Source organism: Phalacrocorax aristotelis, chromosome 3, assembly GCF_949628215.1.
Source record: "Phalacrocorax aristotelis chromosome 3, bGulAri2.1, whole genome shotgun sequence".
NCBI lineage: Eukaryota > Metazoa > Chordata > Aves > Suliformes > Phalacrocoracidae > Phalacrocorax > Phalacrocorax aristotelis.
The window spans coordinates 39,130,205-39,149,172 of record NC_134278.1 but is presented as its reverse complement, the minus strand read 5'-3'; the positions used below and the strand labels follow the sequence as shown (position 1 = coordinate 39,149,172).

The 18,968-nt window shown below is 38.3% G+C and overlaps 1 protein-coding gene across 6 annotated transcripts in view; it reads right to left on the bottom strand.

Moving 5' to 3' along the window:
* Window positions 1-1,934: 1,934 nt before the first annotated feature.
* CYB5R4 (cytochrome b5 reductase 4) overlaps window positions 1,935-18,968 on the bottom strand; it is a 44,505-nt gene continuing 27,471 nt past the window's right edge. For 2 of the 6 annotated variants that reach the window (XM_075087199.1, XM_075087200.1), the window contains 6 exons: window positions 16,396-16,536; window positions 15,056-15,208; window positions 14,256-14,406; window positions 8,866-8,952; window positions 6,995-7,159; window positions 1,935-6,101 (listed from right to left, as the gene is read on the bottom strand). In XM_075087199.1, the coding sequence (XP_074943300.1) occupies window positions 6,047-6,101; window positions 6,995-7,159; window positions 8,866-8,952; window positions 14,256-14,406; window positions 15,056-15,208; window positions 16,396-16,536 (752 nt within the window). In that variant the 3' untranslated portion in view covers window positions 1,935-6,046. Of the gene's footprint in view, window positions 6,102-6,226; window positions 6,307-6,994; window positions 7,160-8,865; window positions 8,953-14,255; window positions 14,407-15,055; window positions 15,209-16,395; window positions 16,537-18,968 lie in introns of all 6 variants that reach the window. The other 4 variants (XR_012659569.1, XM_075087201.1, XM_075087202.1 and 1 more) reach the window with 4 other exon arrangements.

Below are 18,968 nucleotides of genomic sequence, written 5' to 3'. Positions count from 1 at the left end.
TGCGGTCTTCAGAATGTGATGGGTGGGTTATACTCTCTAACAACAGAATCTGCATGAAACTGAACTATGAAGTAACAGGAATTGTTACCGCAGAAAGGTAAGTTTGTGCACGCATTCATAGAATGAAAGGATAAACTAGGTGTGAAGCAGCCTCAAGAAGTCTCCAGTGCAGACCAGGGCGCTCAGGGCTGCATCCAGTCAGGTCTTGAAAGCCCCAGGGGGGACAGAGACTGCACCACATCTCCAGGGGGCTCTTCCAGCCAACGTTTCCACAGAATCCTATTCAAGAACTGTGCTGGAAGCACTCATCTGAGGATTTAAAGTACCTTTTTTTTTTTTTCTCTGGCATGTTTTAGAAGTCATGGAAGCCGCTTTGCAATATGCCTTATAAACACCAGCTCACACAGGAACACAGAACAGTTGCAGGAATGTGCCAGTTTGATCACATCACCCACAATAAAGGTTAATGACAGGAGAAATGCAGATGGTCAGCAGCTCTATTTTAACAGCCACATAAGGCTGTGACGCTACCTAATGCAAACAGGCAGACCATGAGCATCACTGCCTTCAAAAAAAACATTTTAACTTGTTCAATATTAATTAGCCTTGATTTTAGATGTTCAGCCTGATATTCATCACTTCAGGAATTTATTATAGAATTTATAATCTGCAACAAGTCTTTCAAGTATTAGAACAATATAAGTAAAACTTAAAGTCACACTTCAGCCACTTTTAACAACCAGTATCATATCTAGATTAGAAAGTTGAAATAATGTCAAACGGCCATTTGTTGCTAAGATACTCGTGCAAAGGAAGTTATGAGTAATAACAGATCTATTCAAAACTTCAAAGGAAATCAGAGGCTTTCAGAAGTAGACTATTCATCCCAAATTACATCCTAAAAATCCTCAAAGTGCCTGAAGTTTTGAGAGCCTATCTTGGGGGAAACAAGCAACGCTGCTCATGTCACCAGAAAGCCCACTCTGGAACTTGGGAGCGAGTGTCCCTCCACTACAGATGTCAAATTCTGACTGCTCGCAACTACACACTTGGATATGATCTGGATTTCAAGCGTTGCGAAAAGATGCTTAAATAGGTATTTTCCCAATTGGAAATGTAGAATGCCATGCTCAGAAAGGTCCTCCCGAAGTGGTCTAAACGGGATCACCACAGGGATATCACCCTTGACAAGGCCAGAGCAATGAAGACTGTAGCTGGAATTGAAACATTTGGGGACTATTCTTTTACCAAACCACGCAGCTCAAAAAGCCAACGTTACAGACTTATCCGCAAGAGAAGAATGAGAGAGGGGAAATGCATCAGTCATCTTCTATGGCAGCATTTTATGAGATAGTGAGTTCATATAAAAACGTTTCTTTCTGAAAATTCCCATTCAAATTGCGATTTAATGTGCAGATTTTGTGGGCACAAGTTCCACAGATCTGTGTGGTGGGTTTATGCTTTAGTTCGGTTTTGCTTGGTTGGTTTTTAAAACTGCACAATCAAGATGTAGCAGTCTTACGTAAAAGGCAGAAGATAGATATATTTCCAAGACACTGATAATACACCTTCTTGTGAAGGAGAAGAAACTGTTTATTTCACCTGCATGTAGCGTGATGAACCGCTGATGTTGAGGTCACTGACACACAAAATTTATGACCATCTTTTAAAATAAGGTGGGTGTTGCACAGTTCTGTAATGCAGGAATTTTTCTAGAAGAGCAGCTAAGGGCTAGTATGGTAAAAGATACACCTACGTGGAGGTTTCTGTGGCTTCTCCCCAAAATCAATTTCGCTCAGAAAAACAAGAAATGCGTGGGAAGAAGAAAGCAAACTTTTCCACCTGTGTAATGAATCTCCTCCAGAAGAGTCAGAACAACTGATGCAGTGAAATAATAAACACTGTGTAAACAAAACATTAGAATGTTTTGGGAGTTGTTTTTTGTGGTTTTTTTTTTTTTTTTTTTTTGTTTTTGTTTTTGTTTTTTTTTGCTAATGAATGACTGCATTCTTCAAATTCCTTGTATTTACTGGGTGGTTTTATTAAGAACGCTTTTCTATAAGCAATTGTCTCTTAATGAACATATAAACATCTCCTTTAGCAGCAGCAGAGAGCTGATCAACTACGCCACTTCACATTGGCTCTCTGACCTTGTTTTAATCAGTGTTTGAATATGTAAGTATTCCAGAACTAGGACTGATATATCTGCAAACTGGATTTTCCTATAAGCAGTTGTCTTTCTCACATTTACTACGGGCAAAAAAAACCCAAGAAGCTGAGTTTTAAAAAATACAGCTGGCAAATAATTGTTACAATTTATCATCCCTTTTCATTATCAGCAGCATGCAGCAGCTAGCTATAAAAGTCTTAGTAATGCATTGCAATGCGTAATTGGGATTTAAATCTGTGTCTTCAACAACAAAATGCAATATAAACACTGTATTAACTACTGTATTTTTCAAGTTTCTCACATGTGGACAAACCTAAATATTTTATGAATAGTCTCTTGGCAGACTTAATATACTGTACTCAAGTGTTTACTTCTTCAAGCTACTGTTTTAATTACAAAAAAATATGTATCTATAGCTGTAAACGTAACAAATTACATGAAGAGTTTATCCAAGTATATGTTCCAAGCAAATTGCTAGGAGACTGCACATGTCCCTTTTTCCCCATAAAGGATTTTCCATACAAGTTCCCTGTTTGACCCTGACAACACAGTAATTAACCCAGTGCCTTTTGATAAGTGTTTCAAATATCCTCTTGGAAAACTGAAACGGGTTTGTTTCTTGGTGAAATACCATCCAGAGATGGCACAGAGCGTCAATTCAAGACAGTATTTATCTGACGTTGGCAGGTAATAGGAGAATACTCTTCTGATGTCATTTCCCACTTTTAGTCTTACTTCCCAGGGAAACATAGCTCTTTTCTGGTCAATCTCTGCACAGCACATGAGAGCCTGTTCTCTCTCTCCTCTTCCCATCCAATAACTCTGAATCTGCAGTCCAGCTTCAACATTTTGCTGAGCACAAACTTACTGTAAAGTCATTTTAACCAACAGAAAGCTTATGGGAAGATCCATTCAATTTCAACAAGGCAAGTCACTGAACTAATGCTAAAGAACGGCAAGTTGTACCAGGACAGGACAAACCCCACCCCCCCATTTTTCAGGAAATTAGTATGTCACATCCCGAGAGATGTGCGAATCTGAAAAACTTATACCACAGTCTGAAAATCTAGCTAGGGAAACATCAGTTACAAATGTTGGATATATGTATGGAGTTTGTTTTTTTTTAACTTCCAGAAAGTATTGGTCTCTTCCTGTGTAAGAAAAAACCATGGAATGTAACTGCCAGAAGCTGCAAGAAAACCTTGGTACTTGTTGAGAACTAGATGCCACCACAACACAACCAGAGTGCAGATACATTGGAAAACCTCCATTTCAACAACAACAAAAAAGATAATAAATTCCACACTAATTGATTATAATTTGTCACAGTCAAAAAACCAAAGGATGAAGCTCTGCATAGGAATACTAGTTCTTTATTACTTAAAACAGACAATTTGACAAGTCTATTCGATCATACCAAAGAAAGCAGAAACACTCGCTCACTATTTCATGCTCAACTTGTTGCACCCCAGGATCATCAGCTGCCCTCTTGCCCCCAGTGCAATGGGATCCCTGCAGTGCACTGGTCCAAATGATAACTTCACATTGATTCATGGATAATCTCGTGCAGGAATCTCCAACCTCTCCCCTTTACTAAGCCAGATTTCCAGGAACAATACCGTTTCAACAAGCCCTGGAAACAAACTCCTCTTTCCCCTGTGGACAGACACAGCCCAAGACCCAAGAAGTTTACTCCAACCCCATGAAGATCTGACCTAGAAGAACAACCACAGCAGAACACCTCTGCACTCAGTCTCTTGTTGGACTTGCAAGGGCAGCTACCAATTTGGTTGCTTTCCTTGCTTCACCTTTTATGTATTTAAGATCCACACACCTTATGACACTGAACATAACCAATTGCTCCAGGGTCTGCCTTGCTTCAGGATGACAGCCCTAAAGTCTCCAACAGCACAACTTTCTTCAAGCTGCAACTACAAACAGCAATTACCAGTAGTAACCAGACTGAAAATAAACTTTCAGAAACCAAAGGGGATGCGCATTAACTGCATGAGCTTCTAGACCTACTCTGAAGAAGCTCCATGTCCATGGTCACCACCTGGACTGCATGAAGCCTTCGAGAAGTCATCATCCATTGACAAATATGGCCTGTGCCCTATGGCAAAGGATAAAGTCATTGATGTACCATGTCACAACAGCTACTTACCCAAAGCACTTTATTTCATCCCTTTGGATAAAGGCAAATAAGAACAATCAAAGCACCAAGGGCAGGATATTGGCAAAGTAACCTGTTAAAGGCAAAAAGCCTGAGGGCGAGGCAATTATTAAATTCTTTTACACTGGAAACCATCCCATCAGATCCTGGGTGACAGGAACATGAGGAATTCCTCAGTATCCTATGGGAGATGTAAGGTTTAGTCATTAACACTAAAATGTAATTTTTTTAAGTCACCACAGTAATCTTGCATTTGGGACAGGAAAAAAAACCAATAAAACTCAGTGACTGCTTTGTTTTTCTCTTCCAGCAGAAGAGAAACCTGTTCAGAGCTTTTTAGTACAAATCTCCAAAAATAATGCATTGCAAAATTATAACTGAAAACATTTAGATCCTTCTAGATGACAAGATGATGACACTACCACTGTCTCTTCTGAAATAACTTGTAACCTAGGGGCAATGACTGACAACCAGATCATTTTCTAACTTCAAGTCTAATAAATGAGAGGGCACTGATGGGACGACAGCTCAGTTTAGCATAGCCAGTCACTGTCAGATAGCAATTTAACCTTTTTAAAGGGTATTATTAAAACATTTTTCATGAATGCTGAAGCAGTAACGATACAACCACAAGTCTGGCTTCTTAGGAGGAAGAAATACCCATTTACCACAACAGAAGGATGCAAACAGTACTAGATGTCATACGCAACAACGCCTACAGATGTTACTGACAACATCTAGAAGGGGGGTAGCCGCTTTGCTGCTTTTTTCTCCAAGATATTCTTAGACAGCAGATTGCCTCGTGAGAACATGCTTTTAGTACTGGAGTAAAAAAAACCCACTGACTCAAATAGCCTCATTTAATATTACTGCAACCTGCCAAATATTTTTAGTTACTTCTATGGTCCTTACCCTGGTATCTGCAGGCCATACGCTGTCATGGTTTTAACCTCAGAATGGTTCATGACAAGGGATGTCCGGTACCAGTGAGGTCACACAGTAAGTTTTGTTCATTATTGTTAATTGAAAGTTTGTTTTATATTGTTATTGAGACCAAGACTCTGAGCCTCTGTTCTGAGTTCTCTAAGTTTGTGCAAACCTTTCTGCGTGACATTATAAATAGAAAATACAAAAAAAAGTTACAAAAATGCATAAAGTAATGTAAAATTGGTATTTTTTTATTATTTGATGTAAATTTTTATATTTTACCAAAGGTACTTCAATTCTTTGTTTACAAAGCCAAAAATGTATCTGCATCACTTGCAAGTCAAAGATTTCAGATGAAAAAGAACATTTTTCAAGGACTGGTTACCTGAGTTACAGTGCAATATTAACTTCGGACAGTATCGCTCTTAAGACTCTCTACAATAAGAAATAAGAAGCTTTGAGTCAAAATTTAAATCAGTGCTTACCATAAATTTAAGCATTCTCATGAACCAACAACATGAAATACTTCACGTAATGTATACTATACATTTTTGCTTGCCTCTACAATAAATTAATACCCTGAATTAGGAAAAATATTTACAAAACCAAGATAAAACACAGTACAAAATTTTTTTCAAAGAGATATTTCTTCCAAGAAACAGTTTGGTACCAAGAGTGAAATTTCAAGTCTTACAAAATTGCTTCTCACTTGAAGTCATGAAGATAAATAAATAAGATTGAATTATACAAACAAACACTGATATCCTCGTATGGGTTTATGCACTAAAAGCGTGTATCTCTTCCTGGGAGTATCCAAGATCCTTCAGATATCTGAAAGTAAAAAGTCAAATTTCTAATATTAATATTTGGAACCCAAACCCCACCACAGACACAGCGGAAGCATAACTTCAGCACCACTGTCTTGCTTTTATTCAGACATGCACAATGAAGTTTACCTTTGCAAATACATTTAGAAAACATTTCATGCCCAGGAGCCCATATATACTACATTATCTTCTAGGATACTGAAAGATTTCTAAAAATAAAGGCAGATATCTATTTGAAGTATCTCAGATTTCCCAAGAGGCAGTATGATTATTGGCCAATTCCACCCTCCATACACCCAACTTCAGTAGGGCTGCAGAAATGCAGGCGATGTCCATATTGGTTCAATATTTTGAAGCTGGGTAAGAGAAGGTTAGGGGATTTTTATCTTTAAATACATGACATATAAAATAAGGGAAGTATTAGGTACAGACATAAATAAATGCATTAATAAAAACTGAGACAAGTGTCTGTGACGGGACGGCTGCTTTGAATGTTACTTTTCGTAATTTCATTTCTCAAGCTAACAGCAACACAGAAAGCTTACTTCTTGTTGTAACAACTTTTCTATGAACATCAAATTAAAAGCAGCATTTAAAACCTTGAGGAAAAAGGGTCATTGTTGAAGAGATGCTCTTAGAAAGTTTTGGACAACTTACTAGAGCTCATGAAATTTACATATTGGTGGTATTTACTTACCTACGCACTAAATACACTCCTAAGTACAATGCCAGGTGCTTTTATAAATTCATTTTTAAAAAGATTTAGAAACTTTTCTTACAAAGCAGAAAACAGAAGGCCATTTCTGAAAGACTACCAAGTCAGAAACATTAGAGCTAGTTAGGTGATCAAATTTTTAAAAATTTCTCATTCTCCCATTCATCATTTAAAGTACTCACTGTACTCCTTGTTCTGTAAAAGGTGTTGGACCACAGATGCAGATAAGCACCTTGGAGTCTTTTCTACTTCTTTTCACAAACTCACAGAGAAGAGATGAAGAAATCTTCCCGTGTTTACCCACCCAGTCCTTTGTTGGTTGTGAAAGAACAAATTGAACCTCAAACCTGGTAAGCAGAAGAATATTTCAGAAATATTGCCTCTGACTTGCCACACAAAATGCAGATTTTATTTCCCGTGATGATTACTTTCTTGTTCTACTCGGCTCCTGCTGGCACAGTATCAGTCATCACAGACACTAAGTTGTTCCTACCAATCACATCAATCAAATTGCCTCCAGTATTGTGCATTTAATTATTTAACCCAGTCTTTCAATCTTAAAAATTTTAGCTGTTATTTCACCTTACAAAGAAAAACAGCTGGTACCAATTAAGATACTGAAGCACAGATTTTATCGTTCTATTATTCACTTACACAAATGCATTATTTCACAAGTAGTGAAATAACACTTAGCCAAACTTGTGAAAATGTCAGTACAATTTCATTAATGAGAAAACACTATCACTGGTTTAACCACTAACAGCATAGTTATTGAGTAAAACACAAGCACTTCTGTATCTGAGGCTCCTTAGTGAAAGGGAGAAAGGGGTTTGACTGTAAATTTGCACAATGTCTAGACTATGAAGCTTTCAATGTGCCAGACACAACCAGGTTACGAAATAATATTGATTTTTCAATTCAATGCTGTGAAGGAACAAGTGAAATTAATTTGTTTGTACAATTTCAGCTAAGAATTAAGTAAGCATAAACAAAACATACTTCCACCATGTAAAATCTAGCAGTGACAATTTACCTAGTGATAAAAACAAGGGTACTGATATTAAAAGGCAATCTGATGTTCTTATGTCTCCGAACAGAACTACCTGCTAAACTAAGGTAACATTACATATGCGCTAGTGCCTTTTAATCTATAATCACATTGTAACTGAGGAAAAAATGCAACAATTAGACAGTAAGTAAAAATGAAAGAAACAGGCCTAAACTTTAAGTTTCTAGATAAACATTGAATTTCTAGATAATAATTTTCACACCTAAGTGACACTATAGAGAAGTCTCCTCCTTCCACTCCTGTGCTGGTTTTGGCTGGGATAGAGTTAATTTTCTTCACAGTAGCTGGTACAGGGCTGCGTTGTAGATTTGTGCTGGAAACAGTGTTGATGAAAACATCCCTGTGTTATTACTGCTGAGCAGCACTTACACAGAGTCAAGGCCTTTTCTGCCTCTCACCCCACCCCACCAGCGAGGAGGCTGGGGGTGCACAAGAAGCTGGGAGGGGACATGGCTGGGACAGCTGACCCCAACTGACCAAAGGGATGCCCCACACCATATGACGTCATGCTCAGCACAGAACACTGGAGGAAGAAGAAGGGGGAAGGGGGGAAGACAGACATTCAGAGTGATGGCATTTGTCTTCAAGTAACTGTTACATGTGATGGAGCCCTGCTTTCCTGGGGATGGCTGAACACCTGCCTGCCCATGGGAAGGAGTGAATGAATTCCTTGTTTTGTTTTGCTTGTGTGCATGGTTTTTTGTTTTACCTGTTAAACTGTCTTTATTTCAACCCATGAGTTTTCTCACTTTTACCCTTCTGATTCTCTCCCCCAGCCCCCCAGAGAGGGAGTGAATGAGTGGCTGGGTGGAGCTTAGTTGACAGCTGGGGTTAAACCACAGCTCCATAGGTCTCATTAAATTCTTATCCAAGAGTTTCCAGAATTGGGATCTGTCTTTGTGCTAAAGTCATACAGTTAACCTAAGCCTTCTTCTTCTGTATGCTGGGATTGTACAAGGTGATCTCCACAAGACTTTTAAATACCTTTCATCTTTAAGAGCTAATTGCTCTAGTTGGCTTCTCCAAAGTATGTCATCCTCTGTTTTGTTGAAGAAGATCAGCTTCACTGTCCTTAAGGAAAATAAAAAAAATTAACTGCTGGTTGTTTCTGGTTTTGAAACATCTGTAATGAATTGGAACTTACTGCATTATACAGAAGCCTTTTACTTACATTGTGTTTGTTTTGCAACTCTGCAATCCTCAAATCTTATTGCCATTAACCCAATATAGTATCTTTCCTGCTGTACCTGAAAGTCTGTTGAACTTGTGACTTCTAAATGTCATACCCCTGTCTGCACTTGCAACCTCTAGTTCAGGAACTGCTGTCCTAAGAAAAATAGTCTCTTGAAGTTGCTAAGACCTGACTGAGAATACAGTCTAGCTTGTCAAGTTTTATCTAGTGGTTTCTCAATATTGTTTGAGCAGTACTACTTAAATTAATAGCTGGTGTATGAACTGTACACCTTTTTAATATTACATACACGTTGTAGAGGTGAAACTGGAATTTCAAGAAGGTTATGTCAATATTAATTTCATAAAGATGGAATCTAAACAGAGGAGTAAGAGAAAATTAAGTCATAACTGGAAGAGCAAACTACAGCTCTGTACCAGGTTATCATATTCCTACTTTATTTGTTGATTTATAAAATCTGCTTACCTGGAAAGCTACCATTTACAAGCACTGTATTTGCCAGACAGTTCACATTAAAAAAAAAATGCTCTGTCATTAAGGTTAGTGCTATTACCCCTTGAGATTTTTATGCTACATGGAGGTAAAACACAAAGACTGACTTTACGAAACAGAATTTGGTGAAGCCACATAAACCTAACTCCTCCTTTATTGCTAATGACAGACTAATACCCTGGGGACAACTGATATGAGACAGATGATCTGTTGTTAAGGGCAAGCAGTTTCTGAACTGCACCCCACAGGGCTTGAAGTTACTGCTGTTTTTCCACTCAGGGACAGCTCTGAGCAGAGAGAGCATGTTGCTGTGGTGCCAAAAGCAGTAAGTTCAGTGCCGGACTTGCAGGAAGCAGGAGCACTGGGGTATCTGGCACAGAAAAACATGCAGGGCCACATGGGTACCTGTCAGGGCCGCCAATGAGGCTGAGCTAATCTTGCTTGTCCTGAACACCACACAGCCCTGCAATTCCAGTTCCATAACAAGGCACTCCACTACCCAGTGTCCCTTTTAGATGTGGCCAACTTTGCTTCTAAGAGACTAGTGCTAGACACAGTAAGTTTATATGATGCTGGGCTGAAAATATTAGTTCCCATCACCTCATCCTCTGTACCTTGCAGGGAGCCATCTTTCACACATGCACATCACATATGCTAGGGCTTCTGTGAAGGGTTCATGATCTCCAGCTCTTCTTTAACTGCAAATTAAAAGCCTATATTCTCCCAGTCTGAAGACTTCTAACCTTTCTCCCTTTCAAGAGACCAGGAAATCTCTTACAAGCTACATCAGATGCCAAAGGTAAGAAGTCATCTACTTATGAGAAGCAGGTTCATTTTCTGCTGCCAAAATATAAAACTGAGGTATGACCGTTATATATACATACCACACACCATCAGTAGTGTTATTGAGAGAAAAGTTCCAGGTGCATTACAACTCAAAATAAATTGCAACATACAAGCTTTGGAAAACTTGCCTGTAGAACAAAACAGCGCCAAATAAGCAATGCTGCATCTTTAAATGCTAAAATCAACTTATTCAGAAGCTACTATGTGCCAAAAAATCTAGGTTCCTTACATGCTTCCCAGGGACCACTTCCCTGAAAACATGGTAAATAAAGCTGACTTCAAGAATGTAGTGCTGTCAAAGCTGACATGGTGCACCACAGCATTAAGTGTTATTCAGGTGGGGAAAAAAAGCCAATAAAAAGTGCATAGGAAAGCCATGCATTTTGTTCATTGGGCACAAAGGTAGAAATTGCTTGTTTGGAGAATAAAGCTTTGAGACACCCCTACTGATACTCCCCAGTGTAGACAAACATATCTGCTGCAATACTGCTCAGTACTCAGCATCATAAAGAGAACAGAAAAACCCAAAACTTGGAATCAACTGGTAACAGTTTTGCTAAAAATGAGGGAGAAAACAGCTAAAAGAAAGAGGTGGAGATTTAGGTATGATCCCTGATAGTACAGAAATGCTGGCTGAGAGAATGATGACAGAAGTTTAAATAATAAATGAGAAACTTAGTCAGATCTTTGGAAGGAAATAGGGAGAATCTGACATACTGGTAGCTACTACAAGGGATGCCAGTTTTAATAAACTCAAAAACTGGTATGCAAGGTCTTATGGAAAGCTGTATAGGGAGAGGGGTTAGAGAGGTCCTTAGGTGATTTTAACACAGAGGAAGACGAGGAAGTAGAAAAAGTTACAAAACCACCTTTAAAACCAGAAAAGTGATAACGAAAGTGGAATGTGATATTAAAAGTGAATATAAGAACAGAGTGGTAGTTTAGGATTGAAAAGCTGGAGACCAAAAATATACAACTATCAAGGAGAATTAAGAATAGACTGCAAGCATCCTGTACTTACTTGAGAAGAGCGTTAGCCCTCTACCTAGTATTTACTGCCTTTGCACTTCAGTCTTCTTTAAGAAACATATCCAATTGCAGTTATACACCATCAGCAAAAAGGAGCAAAAATCTCATCTTAAAAGGAAAAAACAGCACAGAGGACTGATATTCTTTTGAAATCAATACTGTGGCCAAACACAATTTGGCCTGTATGAGAAAAAACAAGACTGAAGGAAGAGCATTATGACCGTGCAGAAAAGGATACTGCAGACAGGAAGAGAACAAATCGTTTTCCACATTTACCGTAGGCAAGAAATAAGAGACTTAAGAGACTTAACAGGGAGACTTTGGCTAGACAGTAAGAATGAAAATCCAATGATCCCAGCCCATTACATCACAGCAAACACCGCCTAGGGAAGCTGCAGATCCTCCAACTTTTGCAGTGTGGCCCCAAAGGTTCAGCAGCCCTTGCCCAGCGCTACAGACAGAGCCTGCTTCTGCACCCATGGGTGACAAGTCAGTAATTTTTCAGATCCTTCCTCAACTTTCTGCAATTCATGCTCTAGTGTGTGCAATCGAAGTTTATGGCAATCGTAACTTTTCATGGTAAGATAGTTTTGTATATATAAACAATATAATTTCTATAATCTCATGTATATAGATAGTAAATATAAATGCACGTATACACATACACATATATTAAAGACACTCTTGTAATATTTTCCCAAAAGAGAAAGCGAGGGTTAAAGAGCAATACAAGGCCAAGAAACTAAGTTGCCTAGAGCAGTCAGAAAAACGAAGCTTTAAGTGTCTGCATGTAAACAGAACCTGTACCAGATCAGGTCATTCCAATGCCTAACAAGCTTCCACAGCAAGACGGAAAAATTCATTTTCTTTGACTAGCAAGAAAACAGATGTTGCTGCCTCCTAAGCTAACTGTGAGCACTGAATTCCCATAAGAAACTGTGCTGAAGAGAGTTAAAATAAGCCACTCTGGTCATCTTTCAAGTACAGAGTAGATAAAAACACTATCTGTGCAGTAGTAGTCTTTCACACATTATCTACTCTGTTTATTCTGGTTAGGGACAAAATGTCAAGATTTGTGTCTTTACTATGCTCTCCTTAGTTTTGCTTTCATATTATCACAACTACCTTTACCTGATATACTAGTTTTTCACTCAAGAAGAAAAGGAATACATATTTATTCCAAATTCACTTAGGAGTGCTTCCCAAGCATTTTGTCAGATGATGGATTTATCGTTTGGACTCACAAAGCCAGCCAGCCAGCCACTTGTTATTCACTGCTGACAATACAGGACACTTCAGAAGAGCCAAACAGTACACAGTCCCTCTGCTCACAAAATAAGATTATATGTAATTGCTGAACAACAAACAATACAAGAATAATGTCTGGGTTTACTTTTTTTTTTCTAGAAACAGATTTCTGCAGTACATGCCATCCATTTTAGCTTTACTATGAAGACTAGTGTCCAATTAATCTCTCTATGTTGTTTCAAAATGTGCTTCACAAAGACATTACGAACCAGAACATCCCGTACCTATATTGAATAAAATTCAGTATTAGAAATTAATCTCCATTACAAGAGTTCAAATTCAAAGCAACAGCGAAACAATAGCAAGTCTGTTGAACTGCCCTCTGCAACAGCTTTAAAGAAAATACAGTTCAGGTATATTTTTCATTTTTATACTCTCACAAATTACAATAGTTCACATTGACAAAAATGTAATCTGCTAAGAAATTCTGCAAGATGTGATTCTAGAGGAAGATTTTTGCTAAAAACAATGCAAGCATGCCTCACCTCTATCAAACCATGCCCCTACAGTAACTCTTTGCATTTCCTTTTAAAGTTGAGCTATTGTATACTCTCTTACAGTTGTAAATGGCCACTCACATCAAGCAGAAGTACTAGTTCTGGGGTTCTGAAGGACAGAAGGGGCCGAAACCACCTGTTCACTTGAAAAAGAACAAGTAATGCTTCCTTCTGTAGGTTTTACAAGAGAGCGCACTCCCCTGTTACCTGCCGGTCTGGCGCAATACTGGTTTCCAGTGTGTTGGCACCACTTGCTCCCCTTCCCTGCCATGCCTGCGAGTCTGCCAGCGTAGACCCAGCCATGCAGGTAATTAATGCTGCTGATGTTGGGAGAATTATTCCAGTGACTGAGTCTTTCCTGACTAGTGGGAGGATGGTATGTGTGAGGCTTTCTGAAAGGTCAGAGATTAGTCTTGCTGATGGGTGCATCCTCTCTGCTGGAGTGACTGATGTGTTACACTGTGAGGCAGATATATAACCCATCACTTCAAAAAAGCAGGCCTGTTTTGGGGCAGGAAGCAGGACATTGGCTCACAGATGCCATCTGAGATCCAGGCTAAACAGTTGTAAACCTCCTCAATCCAAAAAAACCAATATCTACATTGAAATATTTCAATACTTAAAAAAAGACTCTCAAATGCAAAGCTACTTCAAAAAAAACCAACCACCACAAAAAAAACCCCAAACAAAAAACAACAAACCAAACACCAAACACCACCCCCCTGCCCCCCAATTTTCTACCTGGTGAGCTCATTTGTATCTAAACTAAAATCCAAAATGCAAATCAATCCATTTTGTTGATGGTAGCCAATAACCAAATATGTTTAAGTTGTCTGGGACTCTTGACAGACTCTTCCCTAAAGCATGCCAGCTTTTGGCATACGTTGAAGAAACATGCTTTCATACTATTTTAATTTATTAATTGTTTTATTAACACCGAGGCTTGCCCATTAAATTTCATCCTTCCTACGGATTACTCTAGCTTGGGGTTAAATCATAAGCATACATACCGGAGGCAACTAACTTCAGTCAGAGCGAAATTCAGCAGTTTAACCATTGGTGTGAAGCCTGTGCCTGCTGCCAACAAAAAGAGATCTTCTGAAGTTTGAACCTGTGACTTCTTGAAGTTACCTTCAGGACTGCTGACAGAAATATAGTCTCCTTTATTAAAAATAAAATAAAATAGAATGGTAGACATTAATGAGATGAAAACAAGCTAATTAGTATTCTGATTTTTTAAAGGAGCTTTCATTTTGCCTTCATCTTTGTAGTATTAGGGTTCCTTTCAGAAAGGTACTGTACATTTCACACAAGGACCATTCTTGTTAAAAGAACAGAAGTTCAACTAAAATGTCTTGTCTTGATGGTTTTTACACTATATGAGTACACATACGTTTGCAAAGTCAGCGTTAAAAATCTACCTCCATATCTGAAACAGAAAAGTGCATCTTTAATAAAACAGGCCTAGTTTTCTGTATCTGAAAGTACAAAAAGTTGTTCTAAGAGTATATACAATCAAAGTGATCAGCTATAACGTGTGATACAGTTGACACATCTGAACAGTTAAACATGAACACATTTGGAAGATCAATCAGGAAAGCTTTACATAACAGACTACTCCTAGTTACACTGAGGATAAGCCTCAATGGGCATGGAGAAGAAGGGTTTTTTTTAAAAAAAGTTGTAAATATGCCCTGATGTATAAGCAGGTAAACAATAAGAACATCCCAATACCCAGACAGTGAATCTGAAAAGATAAAGCAATCACTGCAAAACCAAACACAAAAAAAACCACCCAACATATACTTACCAATTTGTAAGTGGTCAAGTGCCTGTGTGAACAGTCCACAGGAGTAAATTTTAATCATTAAATATACATGTGCACCACCATGGCAAGATGGTTCTTTGAAATCCAGTGGCAAAAAAGGCAATACAGGTGTGTATGGTTTTACTACCTCTGTCCCTAGACAGAAGACAAAAAGATAGCTGAAATAATATGAAAAGTACTCTACATCCAGCAAATTTACTGCAAATACCAAAATAAACAAAGCAGTAAAAAAAATCTGCATATCCTATAAAAATAACACCATCACATTCTTTTACACAACTATGTTAATTTCCACTACACTAGTTCGTACTACAGTAGCCTTCCACTTCCAGTTAAAATCTTCAGGCCATAGTACAGTATGTTATTTCTACACTACTTAGCAATTCAAAACACTGGGAGAAAAGATCTAGAGTCATCCCCAAATATGGAAATCTAAACATTTGCATTTAATTTCAAGTACCACAGCTTGATTTCTTTCTAAATTGAAATAGCAGATTTTAGTACTGCATGATTATATTTTCTTCCGCTATCATTTCAAAAAGCTATTGTATAATGATAGAAAGAAAGATTGCAGGAGCTGGACACCAGCAAAGAATTAAGGAGGGAGGAGGTGGAGGACAAAGCAGTTCACAATTAAAGGATATTTAAAAATTCTTCTGAGAAATATCTCTACCATGCATAGTGCAATGCAAGTACAGTGACCAGCAAAACCATTAATATGCAAATTTTTAAAAGTACCCTTAAAATAAAGTGGATATTTCTTTGACCTCCCATTTTATTTTTTTAAAGTTTGCCATTTAGAAAATTTTGAATAGCGCTTAAGCAATGCTTTTCAAGATGCATTCCTCTCACAACCTCATATTAACATCAATATCGCACAACTGGAGTATAAAGTAGTGTTAGCATGACTCCTATAAACCCCGCAGAAGAAAAAAAACAGCAAAATTGCAACATTACCCTCCACATGCCCAAAAAGCTGCCAACTAAAAAGAACTGACTAATCATACATAACTACATAACACATATACAGTAAGCTTCACCCCCTTCAAAGATGAACAGCACTACTTCAGTAGAAAGAATGTTTTAAAGGGAGAGTTGAAAGAAGAGCCAAGAAAGCCAACAGCAAATGCCAGCCACCTCGATAGTTAGCTTTCTCGCAATATTAGTCCTGTCAGTTTTCCATTAAGCAGTGATTGTGATCTTGGAAGCAGACCTTCCAACTACAGCCAGGGGATTAGTGACCATGGACTTGGCATTCTCCCAAGGCTATGAAAAGGAATTTATGTTAACATATCCATGGCCACATTCTCAACTTTTCTTACCTGCAATGATTTGTTTGAGGTAAACATGTTGTCCAGTGGGAACACTGAGATGTGTGCTCTTAGGCAACATTAAGCAGAAGAGCTTGGTGTCATGGGTAACTTCCGTCTTAGAAACCAACTTACATTTTCTGTAGAACAGACCTAAGCAACAAGTAAAACCATGTTTTTAAGTCTCAATTTGTCTTTCTACTCTTATACATCTTTTAATAACAGATTAAGCATGTATTTCACTATATACAAAGACTATAAACAGATGCTTCTTGTATCATTACTTACAATTATTTTTCTAATTTTGGACTAAGGACTCATTTATAGCCTTACATTAGGCTTATAACAGACTGAACCTTTAAGTTATCTGGGAAGAAGCAGAAAAACACCAAATACTAGCAGAAAGCAGAACCGCCTGTACTACATTGCACCTGCACTAAATTCACCATATGACTACAGCATGAATACATACATGCAGACTGAAACCAGCCTGGTTAATGCAAATCAAACATCAGCTAGGCACAGCACCACAGTCTTCAGTAACAGACTATTAAACCACCCAGCATCCCAGATATTTACTGGGCTGACCATCCTGCATTGTTGCAGTTTCACTGCTATTAGCACAACGAGAATTTCCGATGTAGCTTTACACAATACCAAGACTTAAATACTTACACATGACAAAATGAAACTAATGTCTGTGCCTACATAGGCAATACACACTTTAGCATTATCAATAAATATTTTAGACATGAACTGGTGCCTTTTGGCTAACTAGAAATTATGAACTGCATGTATATGCTCACATGCTTACTTAAATCAACTACATGGTCATATGTACAGCACAAATTTTTGTTGATACAGCTGTTTTGCAGGTGAGAACATGGGTTTCAAATATAGTGCTTTTCTACTTGTGCATCAACTAAATGTTGTGCAATAGGTAACTAAAAAAAAAAGAAAGCATAAAAAAATCATTATGCAAGGTCTGCACTTCCATCAAAATTTTTCAAGACACTGAGGAAGAAATCAGGGAAAGGACATGGCTTAATCAGAATACCTGTAATAAACCCTGTGTACATTCCTATTAGTAACAGGGATAAAAGACAGTGAAAGGGAAGGAACACCCCAGAATATTTAGCTTCGTTCAGGGACAAAAGGGAAATAAACTCTAACAGTTTCATTGATATCTTATGGAAGCATAAAGCAATGTGCTTTCCCTATACCCACAATAGGCTCAGAGCAAGACGAGACATTTACTCTGCCTCTGCTACAGCAAGGGCAAAAATGGATCACTTACACTGGAAATGATCTCTGTGGCAAAGCACTCAGTGTAAGGCTGGCCAGACCTGCGCCCGTTTTAACAAAGCATCCATCCCGATCTATGTAATCTGCATCATTACATCACTTCATGGTCTAAGAGCCCTGCTGATTACGAGGGACTGCAGAAGGTAAGTAGCAGTGAAGCAGCAAGGATATACTTCAAAGATCAAAGGGCAGGGATGCAAAAACAACCACTTAATAGCTTTCACTGGAAAGAAACATGCTTTCAAAGGTTAATTTAGCCACAAATGTCAAATATAGGAAGGTATTTCTCAACTCTCAACTATAATAGTCCATTAACTGACACAAGCCTGTTGCCATTGCCACTACAGGCTAGTATTTGACTACACGGGAACAAGTGTCCCAGCTTTCCTAAATACTGCTAGGAATAACAATTGCTGCATAAGGCAAGTGACAGCATATTACAGAAATCTACATACAAAACTGGATGTATAAATTGAAGATGACCAGAAATAATTTTTCTCTTCTACCTTTAGAAGAGCATTTCTCAGCTAAGCCTTTGTTTCATCACTGCAGTATTTTAGCTGTAACCTGAAATACCAGTGTGACGATAGTACCACACTGCCTAAATAGGTCTGTAACTCAAGGAAAGTTTCATGGGCTATAAGATATTGGAAGTTCAGCCTAGCAAAGAATAAAAAACCAAATAACCCCACACCAAAATAAAATAAAACCCCCAAGCAACAACAAAATCCCATGAGCACCACTACCTAAACTTCCTACTTCCAAAACAACCCAGCAAAAAGGCAGAGAAGACACCTCTTCCTTACAATATTCCCACAATGTCATTTACCATTTTCAGTGTAAAATTTGTAACCAGTCCCAGTGAATATTTTCACATAAAGCCTCTCAACATTTGACAGGTTCATATATGAGAATACTTGAGCTTGCCACCCTTCTAATGACACTTTCTGCACTGAAGCAATTTCAGTGAAGCAACGCTTCTTCCCCCATCTTTTTCTCATGTTATTGAAGAACACTCAAGTCACTAGCAGAAACAGCTGAGCTACTCATGAAACAGGATGAGATGCAAAGGACAAGCTGCAACTCGGGAAATTCCAACTAGGCATCACCATGAGGATGGTCTGGTCGAACACTGGGGCAGGCTGCCCAGCCTTGGAGATAGTCAAACCTTGACTGGACAGCTTCAAGCAGGAGATTAGACCAGATGACTTCCAGAGGTCCCTTTCAACTAAGTTAGTCTATGATTCTAGTATTTCTTTAGGTCTTACTAGTTAGAAGTA